This window comes from Orbicella faveolata, unplaced genomic scaffold (genome assembly GCF_042242905.1).
Source record: "Orbicella faveolata isolate gen_17 unplaced genomic scaffold, um_ofav_v1 contig_46, whole genome shotgun sequence".
Taxonomy (NCBI): Eukaryota; Metazoa; Cnidaria; class Anthozoa; order Scleractinia; family Merulinidae; genus Orbicella; species Orbicella faveolata.
In genome coordinates, this window is record NW_028301576.1 from 5,257,571 (window position 1) to 5,270,165 (window position 12,595).

Below are 12,595 nucleotides of genomic sequence, written 5' to 3' on the forward strand. Positions count from 1 at the left end.
ATTATTAGCCGTGCAAGACCCTACAACAACATTTCCAAACGATGCGACCTCTGCCTCACAGAAAAACTAATGATTATCAAACATAGCAACGACAATCTACTAAACAAAAGATCAGAACTTATTTCTAAATGCCGGCACGAGAACAAATTCTACTTGAAGAACGCTTGACACTTTCTTTATATTGTACTGCATCCACGCAGTTTATACTCGTCCCCGTAATTTCTGTCTTCACACCTATTGTTTTCCAGTATAACTATCACTTATTGTAATGCAACTAGCCCAGCAATTAGCCTATTGTTTAATACCGTGTATATATATCTAGTTGATAGGAATGCTTATCATTAAATACTGTCTGATGAGTGCGTAAGCACGAAACTCGGAGTAACAGCAAATCTTGCCTCTTCGTTATTACTCATATACTCAGCTCTACACTATATGTGTATTGAGCACTATTTTAATGGGATCTGCTACTTCCTCATATGGTTAATTAAAATGTTATTGAAAACATGCAAGGGGTGGGAATCTTTTTGGTAAATGAATCAAAGTTGCAGAATGTTGCAAACCAGTCTCAGGAAATGTTGGTTTTTGACTGGTAAAAGCTGAGTTTTGAATCTAAATTTTGAGTGGTTGTCTGCAATATTGACTGTTTTGGTTTGGCCATCAGGTTTCCAAACCAAATTTTTCCAAGCAAAATTAATAATATGATTAATTCATAACTATTGATGGGATCAGTAGAGAATTTAAGGCGTAGAAGATTTGATAATAACTTAGTAAAAGTAAATTGACAAAGACATTTATTTGCTTTTACTCAATTGAAAATTTTGTTGGCAAATTTGACTGGATAATAGCCATTTCTCTCTATGAGATGGGGCTGCACTGGGAATCATAGTGGTTGTATTCATCATCTTGGACTGGATTTTTGTTTCAATGAATGAGCCATGCGATTCCATGCAGGCATGTCTCATGTTAAATCATTTAATTTCAGAAATTTTTTTCAGTGGAAAAAAGTGTACAAGTAGTTGCTAACTGTTTACTAATCAAATGTGCAATTATTTTGATATGTTTGTATGCTCCTTTTCACATATGATCTACAATGAAAATAAGGGAAAAGATTACACTACTGAACATGAAGAGATCTGTGGAAATTACACAGGAACAGCAATATTCCCAAAGGTGTGTGTATTCTTCATTTCCTGTCACAGTTTATGTCAGATTTGTTGATTTTTAGATTGCTATTCTGCAACCATAAAAGATCTTTGTTGTAAGAGGTCTGTAAGATGTCTTTAAGAGACAGGCAGACAGATGGACTGGTAAACTGGCTCTAGGCTTTTTGTTTATTTGTGCCAAGCTGTACACTTTTAAAATGACCCCAAGTCTTTGTTCTCTTATGAAATTCTAGCTGGGGATAACCCTTGTTCAGCTGGTGAAATTAGCTTGTTAAACTGGCTCTTAATGACATACCTGTGTGACCAAATCTCTGAGTAGAGTGGAGAGAAATACAAAAAAGGCTACTATTGACAGAAGCACAAACTATTCGGAGGAGGAGTAATTAATGATCTGATTGGTCACGTTTTATTAATGTGATATTAGCAGAAACTACAGGCAAACTTTAAGGAATAGAATGCCAAGATTCACCCTTAATATTCATTTCCAACGTTTTTGTCTGTTTGCTTCTGTTTAGACAAATGCGGACAAGCAGTGGTCGACAGGATGGACTTATCCAGTGAAGATGCATTGATTAATTTCGTCAACGCCTTAGACTTTGTCAAAATGTGTCTTCCCTAGAAATCATGGGGATTTAGTTAGCATTGACCCCCAACAAGGCAGTTTAACCACTTTGATGAGAAAGAAGTGGAAAACACTGTATTCCATTCCACTTATAATACAAGAATGAGCAAGTGCAAGAAGCGGAAAAGGAGAACTGCCAAAACATAAGGAGTTCCATGCAACGGACTGTACGTGCCATCTGGAAAGGACGCTTATACACTAGTTGACTTTTGTGCGAAGTTTGCTATATCTTTCCCGAAATTTTGCGGTTGTCTTCCCTATTGTCTAGTCTGGTCTAGTAAATTTAAGGAACTGAGAATTTAGCCATAGTACTTCAATGTTAGATAAATGCACTTTGTACCATGGAAGATTTGTTGACTGTTGTTTTCACGATAGACAGAACAATGTTTTCCTTATGATCAGTCTCATTACGTGTAGTTTGAAACCAAGCCTGTAACGTGGCTTTTTGAAACCTGAAGCCCAAAACATTTATGTAAGGTACTTGAAGGTATTTACTCTTGATAAAAACGGGCAAAAAAATTGAAACTGAGATGAAGTTGAACATATTTATTTTCTTAAAATTAGGCGCAATGATCTTTCCGGGCCGCTGTTCCGTTAACATTTGTCAATAGTTTGGTACAAAATAACCTTATTAAAGCTGATATATTCTTCAAAACTTGTCAGACATAAATCAAGAGTACGGATCTAATTGCATCTTTCGTATGCGGAGCTACAAAGCTAGTGTAGCAAGCAGAAAAAAGCGTATAAGATGTGGATCACGCGAAACGTGATCAACGGTCGCGCAGCGCGAAAGAGAAGCGCGAGCGAGAAGTTCGGGCGAGACGCGCGAGCGCGGTACGCGCAGAGTACCTTTGACAAACCTTTGGCCTGCGTCACAGGCATCTTCGACCACGTCTTTAGCAAACCTTTGACTCGAATCGCAGACAAATTTGATTACACTTTTGACCCGCCTTTGACAGTGCGCAAAGGCGTATCAAAGGATCACCTTTAACCCTAAAAACACAGGCGTTCAAAGGTGAGTAAAAACGGCCTTTCACGCCTTTGATTTGGTGGTAAAGGTTTATTCACAGATGATCTTTGATTCGCGTCACAGATCGTCAAAAGCGTTCAAAGGCGACCTTTACAAAACCTTTAACAACACATTTGACGCGCGGTAAAGGCGATTTTTCGTGTTCTGTTAGTCATTTAATTAGCTTGATAATTCTTAAATGTTTCACCAAACTCATTGAGCTTTGCACTCTCTTCGCTCTCTACACACTCTCTTCGACACTACAACACGTTGAAAGCTTGGATGTTCAGGGCTTTATTTTATGATCAGTGCACTTGAAGAGAGTTTTACAAATAATGATCTTCTAAAAGTGACCTGGTAACTAACGAGGCACGTCACGCTGGTTATACCTTAACTAAAACAATGTTCCACGAGTTTCAAAGAATAATCGTCAATTTTCTGGGCTGTTTTGTCATTTCTCAGTTATCGACTTCAATGTCACTACCGTACCTGTAATTGGCGGAACTAGCCGTTTAGTGGAAATTACAAAGGAAATGGTGTTGTGTAAGCGCAACCTATGAATGCAGTCATTTAGTTTTTCATTTACTTATTCCATGTATCGTTTCCTTTCGTTTGGGATGAGGCCCTCTGGGAGCAAGATTGTAAATTGCTCTGACGGTACTTTTGTCAAATTTCTCGCGATGGTGTCAATTTTACTAAGTCTGCTACAACTGGGTCTCTTCTCTTTCTGGCACTGGCACTACGCTTGGGTTGAGATCGTCCAAGTTCCGCTCTTCTCTAACAGGGTGTATCCTAGAGCGACATCTACAGCACATCATGGACTTGATCTTCTTGCTGAACTGTTGATTGATCAAAGCATACACAATTGGGTTGACAGCGGAATTAAACATGACCACTGTAGATTGCGTGACATATGCAACATCACCAGCGCCAAACACGGGCGAAAAGAACGCCACAAGATAGGTGACTGCTCCAGACATCCAACACATTGCGAATATGGCACTAACTGTGACGACCATGAGGGTGACTCGCTTCCGCACTTTTAGCACTCCCTGGTGACCAAAAATTGGTTTTTTAAAACATATTTAAACTATCCAATCACAAACTGACATTCAAGGTGTAGCGTGTTGGGTGACAATACATTCCCCGTGACATATATTGATAACCTCTGGTCAATTGAACTACGGTAGTCATGTGGCGCGCTCGCAACCTCGTGTACGTATAAGTTTCGTTTATTCAACTTGGGTGTTCATTGTTGTTCAGTAACTGTTCAATCGCGTTCAGTATCACGCAGTCATGAGAAATGGATGCCTCCCTCTGCAGTTTCTCTCAACTGTGTGACATGATTCACTAAAGAAACAAATGGCATGACTGACTGTGTAACCATTCAAGAGAGGATGAGGTGAGAGAACATATTCCTGGTTTTCAGTGTTACGCTATCCAGAATAGATCAAATTTGAAAATCAAAACCGGTCAATAGATTAAGTCCAGAATCTGGGAAATGAAAGAAGGTAAATATGCAAAGACTCTCGCCAAAACTCTGGTCACAGCAATTTTTCTTATGCGACATACGCGGAGAAATGTTTTACCACAATTTATAGAGATTTGTATGGAGACGCCATGCTGGTGCCCATCCGTATGGGCACCAAAATGGCGGCCGGAAACTAACAGGAACTCTGAAACACTAAAATAATACTTTTTCTAAGACATGAACTGTTCAGATAGCCAAGTTCCCCGAAATAAGTCACTTTTTTAACCATCATGACAGCTCTCTAGACCGTCATGTAAATGCCGCGCCGCGCAAAAGTTTAGAAATTCAAGCGTAGTGTATCACAAAACCAAGCGCCTATTCGGAACGAAAATTTGTGTGAATATTAGTTTTTAGCTGCTCTTATACATCATTAAAGTAAAATCTCAGGAAGATCAATAATTTTGTGGTTCGAATTTTAGTGATGTCATGTGAAAACCAGCTATCCACCATAAATGGATCTCTTCTGATGATAATTTTCTTCAATCTAAATTTATCCCGTGGTCATGATGCGGGGTTATTTTAAGGATGACACCTGATTAGTTAGATCCTCTGATCACTGGCTGTGCGACCATGGGCACGACACCAAAATAACTTTCACAGCATGGCGCGAAGCTTAAAATAGTATCATGGGGCATGAGGATGTTCCCTTACCTCATCCTCTTTTGAACCAATCTAACACCTTCCTTTCTCTAGCCTTACCTGCTGACGACTGTCGAAAGCATGGTGCTGTGGGCGATGAAACCATAAAGTATGAACGACTCTGGAGTAAAGTGCGGCCATTATCACAACCGGGAAAAACGCCAATAGCAGAAACCAAATCAGAGTATAAGTTTTGCCCATCCATTCCTCAGGGTATCGTCTGATGCAGAAAGTTGCTTTCGCGTCAAAATTCTTGACCAAAAAACCTGGGAAATTAATCACCAATCCAAAAAGCCAGGAACACGGAATGATCACCTGAAATAAAAGTGAACCTCCGATGTTGAAACTGTCGTTAAGTGTTCCAGGTAAAACATTTGAAACACTTCTCTTTAGCTCTGTTCATAGTTAAGAAGCATGTACAAGCAGAGATGAAGGCAGAAAGAAAATCCCTCCAAGCTCAATGAGGATCAGGGCAAGACAACTGCACTTTCTGGGAACGTCACTGTCATCACGGTTCCATACTAGAACTAATAGTTTATACCAAAAACAATGTAATGAATGAATGAACCTTGCATTTACCTTGAAACGTTGTCATTGGAAAAGCCTAATAAATTCAGTGGTTATTTCGACAAGTCCAACTAAGAATCGTTTATCCATATTACGAAAAGTGGATATCAAGAGCAATAGAGCCGATACAACGAAGCTAGAGTTGACTTTTTAGTAGTGTACCAGCCAAATCAGCCTTTTTAAGGTATAACAAGAGTAACTCAAGGAGGCTGGTTGGGCTGGTACACTACAAACTAATGAACTCTTCGTTGCATCGGCTCTAGTTCTAGATATCCACTTTTTAAAGGGGCTCACTTACGGTTTGCGCATATTGAAAAGTTTAGCCTCAGTTTTCAAATTCGTCGTTTGTAATCCGTCTCAATCTTCTCCATCCTTAGCCATCCTTGTTCCTTTTATGGTTTACCATTATCTCTTTGGTGTTTTTCTATCTTATTAAACTGTTATTTTCAGGTTTCCTACCATTTAAAGGTAATTTTGTATGTGGCCAAAATAACTCAAAATACCGTGACCGAGCCCCTTTAAGGTTAAAATTACGCCAATCAGATCAAACTTTGATCCGACTTACAACTTTTAAATCCTTTGAAATATATTGGAATTATATCTGCCATTAAACATCTTCACAAAAAATGAACCTAGCAAATGAACCCAATGATGCAGTTAAGCCTGAATCCTTTCTTAACTTTTTTCTAAAAGGTGTTAAAGGAAACAGGATTGTTTATGACAAGCTTGTCTCTTTTCCAAGTAGGGTGCCAGGGATAAGTCAAAAAAGTGGAACGGCAGTATTGCTCTTGACCTGAATAATAGCAATGATGTGGATTGGAGGTCTGCTTACACTCTGGCAGCTAGTTGCACCAAAAGCACAAGACTCATCAGTTTTAAGTATGGACTTCTACACAGAATTCTGCCTACCAACACGCTTCTTAAAAAAATTGGTATCAGGCAAGATCCAAGCAGCTCCTTCTGTGCTAATTAGATCAAAGATCTGATCCATCTTTTTTGGCAATGTAAAAAAACTAGATCTTTTTGGCAAATGTTAATGAGAAACGTCAAGATTGAATTGTCACCACGGAACTACCTGAAAAACGTTGTAACTTTTATGTGCTAAAATCTGACACTACAAAGCTTTCGCTATGAGTAAACTTCTTTTTTTTTTTAGCGAGACACTATATATGGTGCTGCAGGTCTAACCTTTTTGAATTTTAAGATGGTGGCCAAATTTCACTGAGCTCAAGAATGAAATTAAGCCGCCCACTTTTACAAATACGCCTGCACTACAGGCTGCGTCAAGGGCTGCTTGCTTTAAATTTCTTAACTTAAAGTCACGCTTTATATCAGCTCATGTTACCTTAAGTCTTCGTGTCGTAAGCCTTTCTCTATTTCCAAATGGATCCATGACAGCACTGTAGCGTTCAATTGCTATGACAACCAATGTGAACACGGATGTGGCACCTCCTACCCAGGCCACGTTGCTACCTGTCAACAGTCTGCAAAGGACTGTGCCAGTCACACCGTCAGGATGAGTAAACATATGCATGAAAATGTATTGTGGTGTAAAGAATAGTCCCACAAGCATGTCAGCAACAGCAAGGTTCATGAGAAGATAGTTGATAGAAGTTCTGTGAAATTAAATAAATCACATGATCTGTCATATAACGAGTGCTGAGACTGGTTAATAGGGAGCTTAAGCAACGACGACGACGACGTCGAGGACGACGCCTAGTAGAAAACGAATTTCTATTTTACCAGCAAAATTCGCGATTGTCTAGATCTCTTCAGTACGCCAATGGCTCTAAAAACGTGCTCAGGCTAAATATGCAATGACATCGTTCAATTCCAAATGGAAATACGAAAAATTAGCCGTCGTCATCCACATTCAGTAGACGACGCAGAACTTGGTCATTTCACGTTATTGTTTTGCAGAGGACGGCAAAGAAATGTACCAAGAATTATAACGCACGTGCACGGCCATTGTTTTGCTCATTAAACCTTTTGTTTAGTGACGTTCTCGTTGCCGTCGTCGTCCTGGTTTGCTTAAGCTCCCTAATATTTGTGGTCGACGTCTTCAGAACAGCCTGCTCTATTCTGCTTTGTACCAGTTGATTTGAGGATGAAGGGATGGAATCAATTTTCTCATCTAATTATTTTAGATCCCTGCAGTAAATTAAGACTTTTTTCACTTCGATTCAAGTTGCCGCAGACAAATACGAAGCGTAACGAAGCTCACAGTACGCCGACCTTGGAAGGAGGTTGGTAAGGGTTAGGTATTAGACCTCCTAAAATGAATACGAAATCCCCGGCAGTTGTAGAATCGCATATTTTTAGGTTCGAGATGGCTGCCTCAGGGGAAATTGAAAGTGAAGGACACAGCGAATCTGAAATCCTGAAAAATGGTTGCCATATGCGACAAAGTATTTTTGCGTCCTCAATCACGTGTTTCAAATAAATTGGGACTTAACGCTCCAAGACGGCGACATCGACGAAAACGTCACTTCAAAAAGTAATTTTCACTATCGTAGCTGTTTCGAGATTAATCTATCTCGTGCGTTTCGTACGATGTGTGCAAAATATCCTGATAATAAATTTGTACCAGCGGTTTCAGAATAAAAATAAAGAATGAAAGATTCCCATCTGCAAGCTCACGTTTTCGTCAAAACCTCAAATTTGGTGATTTTACGTCGTTGTTGTGCAGAGTACCGCAAAAGTATGTGCTAAAATGCGTGTCACACGTGCAGCATGCTTATGTTTCGTCTTTTAACCAATCATATTGTTGTTTTGTGGCGTTCTCGTTAACGACCGCGTCGTAGATCTTAACTTCCCTATTCAAAGACAGCTCGTTCATTGAAAGTAAACAGGACTGTAAAAATTCTTATAAGAAAGCGAGGCCCACGAAATCTACGATAGCTCGGCGAGAAAATGTTAACTGAGGTGCTGGCCCTTATCAATAACTAAAAAAACCTTCTTGTAACACGGGTATCAGTAAAAAAGTATGAATCCAATTCACTTTCTGTGCATGCTGATATTGGAAAACGAGAAAAATTACTTGGCTTCACACTAGAGTTTCTAAATGCACTTGGAACCTACTTTTAGTGTGAAGGGGTAAAATGTACTTACTTAGACCTTACTTAGTGACCATGGAAACGTTCGTGGTTCAAAAAAGCCGAGGTGCGCTCCCAAAAATCCATTTTTAAACATTTTATGGACAGTTATAAGGAATTGGACCATTTTATCATGTAAATTTTTAATTTTTAATTTTCTTGTTTTAATTGTTAGACTTGATCCAATGCTTTGCTTTTTAATATTTTAGTGTATCTCATATCTTAGTTTTTTTATGTAATGGTTGCATATTTGAGAATCAGTTTATATTTATATGAGGGCCTCTGGTTTTTCAGTGACATTATGTTGTGTGCTACCCTCAACAAATAAAGTTGGTTGTCATTATTATTAAGTGTGGTCTACACCACACTTGAGTAACACGGAAGTGTATTTCTATAGCGCATCCATGTCTCGGTTAGCTAAAGCCCTACAGCAATTTCTTTGCCGAAAACCGCGTTGTTGAACTATTCTAGAGAAATACGGAAGGTTTCGTTTGTTCCTTTGTGTCGCTCTTATGTACTCTTTAGCAACAAAGCAACTATATGCATTTCTTCACGGTTTTACTGCCGAACATTTGCATTTGTGATATGCATGACCGATTTTACTGCCCAAATGCGTCAAGTAATATACTTGTCACAGGTGTGAAGCTAAATTTTTTAACGGGCGATTTGAGATTTCCAAGTGCACTTGAGTCAAGTGCTTCATTGAAACTAACTTAGCTTCTAGTGTGAAGCCAATTGTCATGGACCTGCATACGAAATGCATCAATGGTTGCATGGAAACCCTATGTTGCAATTGCTCGTAAATTATCATACCTAAGACCGTGTTTTCAAAAAAGAAATTATCCCAAACGCACGCTCAGAAATTCAAACACGACGTTGGCTAACAATACCGTTTCGGCCTTTCCCACTAGGTTGCAATACGCAATAACTGCGTTTCTTTCTTTTCCTTTTTTTTTTCTTTTTTTTTTTTATTTCAGTTATTTGTAAATTTGTAGCATTTTAAAAGGAACTCGAGAGGACCGGCTGGACTAAATGGCTTTCGACAATTCATTTCATTTTCTAGGAAAACAAAAGAAAATAACGTCTCACCTCATGTCTTGGTGCTTTATCACGACAAGGCAAACCAGGCAATTACCAACGATGTTTAAGACAGCGAGAATAGAGTTGGCTGTGGTTATGCCAATCTGAGCTGGAACTGATTCCGTGTATTTTGGCATTGTCCCGTGAATCTGCCGGTAATTACGTCTGATTAAGACTAAAAATCAAAAAATCAAAGTATACCGCGGTTAAAAGTAACAATCGTTTAAGTGAGATCCGTATATGAGTTAAAGACGATTTCAGATAATGGCCAGCGGCAAAGGACAGTCTAAGACAGAATTCATAGCAAGCGCAGATCAGTGATTAAAAATGTGAGTACCTCGGCGATGCTTTGAGGGAAAGACTAAATTATGCATTAGAGCCCCGATGCATCTTGCCAAGCTTCTGTTCTTTCAAAAATATCAATAAACTACACATTATTTGCAATCCGCCAGTAACATGTCAACATGCACATATCGAATTATCAATTTAGATTTAAGAGCTTCTGCCTGAGAGACCGGGACAGACTTGGAAATGAAGGTCGGCCGATTTCGCTTAAAATTGGTACACAAAGTTATGTGGACTTATGTAATATGCCAAAGTTTCAGGTTCAACGACCTTCGAAAATGTTGACAATTAAATTGTGGGTGGCTAAACATTTAAGTTAGAGATATTTTGTTCAAATATGTATGCAGATGATAATGGAAGAACGGTCCTTGAACAAGTGGAACGAATTTAAGACATTAAAGCGTGTTAAAAAATCTTTAAGCGTAAATTCTGGGAGAAACGTATATTCGGAAAAAATCCGAGTCCCAGATGGGATTTGAACCCACGATCGAGAATCTACACTTAGTATCATGTTGTTGTTGTTTCTCTGTTAAAAATGAATTTATGTCTGATGAAAATGCATGCAGTCACTCTACCCTAGGATACTTAAGGGATGCAGTAGGTATCACAATGCCGAACTCCTAAAATATTCTATCTGAAACGTCAGCGGTAATCTTCTTCGGTTTCTTCAATTTCTTTTTTCTCCTTGATTGAAAGGGTGTTGACATGCCCCACTTTGGTCGCGCAAACAGGTGAATTTTCGGCCGTGACGTGGGCAAATGATAATCTTCTTTAATTCATACTTTAACTTCCATTCAGAGAAATTGTTAGCTCTGTGGGACGCGGCCAGTTTATTACCACCAGCGCCCACTTTAATTTGACCAGTAGGTGGGTAACATCTCAATCTAACGTCGCTACTGGGAGAGTCACAGCAGGCTCTGATGGCTTGTTATCTCATGCCCCGCATATGTCATCTTCTTTCCAAAAGTGACACCGTATACTCATGTTTCTACAGGTAGTTTTCCAGGAGACTAAATTGCAATAGCCAGAATTTCGCTCCTCAGCCTTTGAAACACACTCAAATGAAACAAATTCACTTACAGACTGAATAGATTTAATAAGGTTAATTAATTGATCGCAGATCTTGTAAATAAACAATCCAGCCGGCAAGAGGTCCACTTGCTGGCCATATATTCATTTTGCGGCTGCATTTCATCAATTTACGACAGACTGAAGTAAACTGGTAACGTAGTAACGCAGTCGGATTCTATACAAAACTGGCAACTGCCTAGCGCATAGCACGGTCGCGACCTAATGGTTAGCGGGCTGGACTCCGGATCGAGCGCTCCTGGTTACTAGGGCGCTGCCATGTCGTCTTGGGAAAGGCAACTTTCGTTCACAATGCCTCTCTCCACCCAGATGTATAAATGGGAGTCGGTGATTATTATCCTGTTTAGGGAAGAAGACCAATAACCAATTTAAGCTCCAGCAGGTATGAGGCACTGGGCCTTGTGACGACTTACCTCACCACCTAAGCAAGTACACTGGTCATCCTGGGGATTATCTCTTCTTACTATGGAAATCGGAGTTAAGGGCCAGCAATTCTACAGCTAGGGGTGCCGTGAGCAGTAGTTTTTGAAGGGAAATCCACTCCTGCCCTGTCTTATCTTTGGATATACGCAGTACACCAATTTAGTCTGGATCTGTACTGGAAAATCCCGATACAGAAAGGGAAAGTGTGTCAATGATTAATTTTCTGGTAATTTCGTCAGACATTCAGCGACTTGGCGGGAAAAACGGACCGTCTTGAACGTCCTCAATTTATAATACTTAGTCTGTTTGCACTAGGGGACTGGGTATGAATAAATATTCAGCAACATATTCATTCGTTCTTTAGGTTCTCAAGCAAGTTCTATACCTAATCATTCTCTGCAGTATCAAGGAGACGAATCTAGACGAGAAAAAAACAGAATTCCAAGTCAATCATAGCCGGCAAAATACAGATAAATTGGCGTGTCGCAGCGTCGCCATGCACGGTATGAACCAACCTGAATTTTCATTACTCGCAACAACGCGCCCACGACCAATTTATCGCTGAGGCTAAGGTTTTTAACGTTGCTTCACTTTGAAGGGATTATAGGGGCATGCCTCTAAACCTGAAGCCAGGTAAGCGTTTATAGTAAGTGAATTTATCCAGACACCTTGCATATAGACTGGAAGAGCGAGACTGCATTTTGTATTAGACAGTTAGCTATAATTACATTCGAAATTTCCTTAAGGTTCAAAGCGATTTTAAAGTAGTGTTACGAGAGACGTTGTAATTGCATTTAGAGTGATTAATTTGATAATTTGTTTTCTTCAGAAAAGAACTCTCTGACAGGTGGGTTATAATACGAAATGGGATCACAAAGCTTTACAGACACGCTTTGTTGAAACTTTAACCGAAAGTGGCCTGGCTAGTTATTTTCTTGTAAGTTTTTTTCTTGGTAAAAAACCCTCAACCTTAGTATTTTTTTCTTGAAGTTACTAAACTAAGGGCTGAACTTTGCAGGGATGCTAGGA

The 12,595-nt window shown here is 39.5% G+C and overlaps 1 protein-coding gene and 1 long non-coding RNA gene across 2 annotated transcripts; one reads left to right on the forward strand and one right to left on the reverse strand.

Moving 5' to 3' along the window:
* Positions 1 to 1,098: 1,098 nt before the first annotated feature.
* LOC149098099 (uncharacterized) lies at positions 1,099 to 2,443 on the forward strand. Its single transcript, XR_016203885.1, has 2 exons — positions 1,099 to 1,173; positions 1,682 to 2,443. It is a non-coding gene; the product is annotated as an uncharacterized LOC149098099 (long non-coding RNA).
* A 632-nt stretch (positions 2,444 to 3,075) lies between these two features.
* Positions 3,076 to 10,019, reverse strand: LOC149098100 (pyroglutamylated RF-amide peptide receptor-like). The gene is made up of 4 exons (XM_089278345.1): positions 9,719 to 10,019; positions 6,880 to 7,150; positions 5,028 to 5,282; positions 3,076 to 3,849 (listed from the first exon to the last, which is right to left on the reverse strand). The coding sequence occupies exons 1-4, from the start codon at positions 9,844 to 9,846 to the stop codon at positions 3,502 to 3,504; spliced, it is 1,002 nt and encodes a 333-aa protein (XP_089134471.1). The 5' UTR covers positions 9,847 to 10,019; the 3' UTR covers positions 3,076 to 3,501.
* Positions 10,020 to 12,595: the final 2,576 nt, after the last annotated feature.

Coding starts and splice junctions, on each gene's coding strand:
- LOC149098100 (XM_089278345.1), bottom strand. CDS start 9,846: ATGCCAAAATACACGGAATCAGTTCCAGCTCAGATTGGCATAACCACA. Junction 5,283..6,879: donor TTACGACACGAAGACTTAAG/GTAACATGAGCT, acceptor CTTTTATTTCAG/GTGATCATTCCGTGTTCCTG. Junction 3,850..5,027: donor CTTTCGACAGTCGTCAGCAG/GTAAGGCTAGAG, acceptor TTTGGTCACCAG/GGAGTGCTAAAAGTGCGGAA.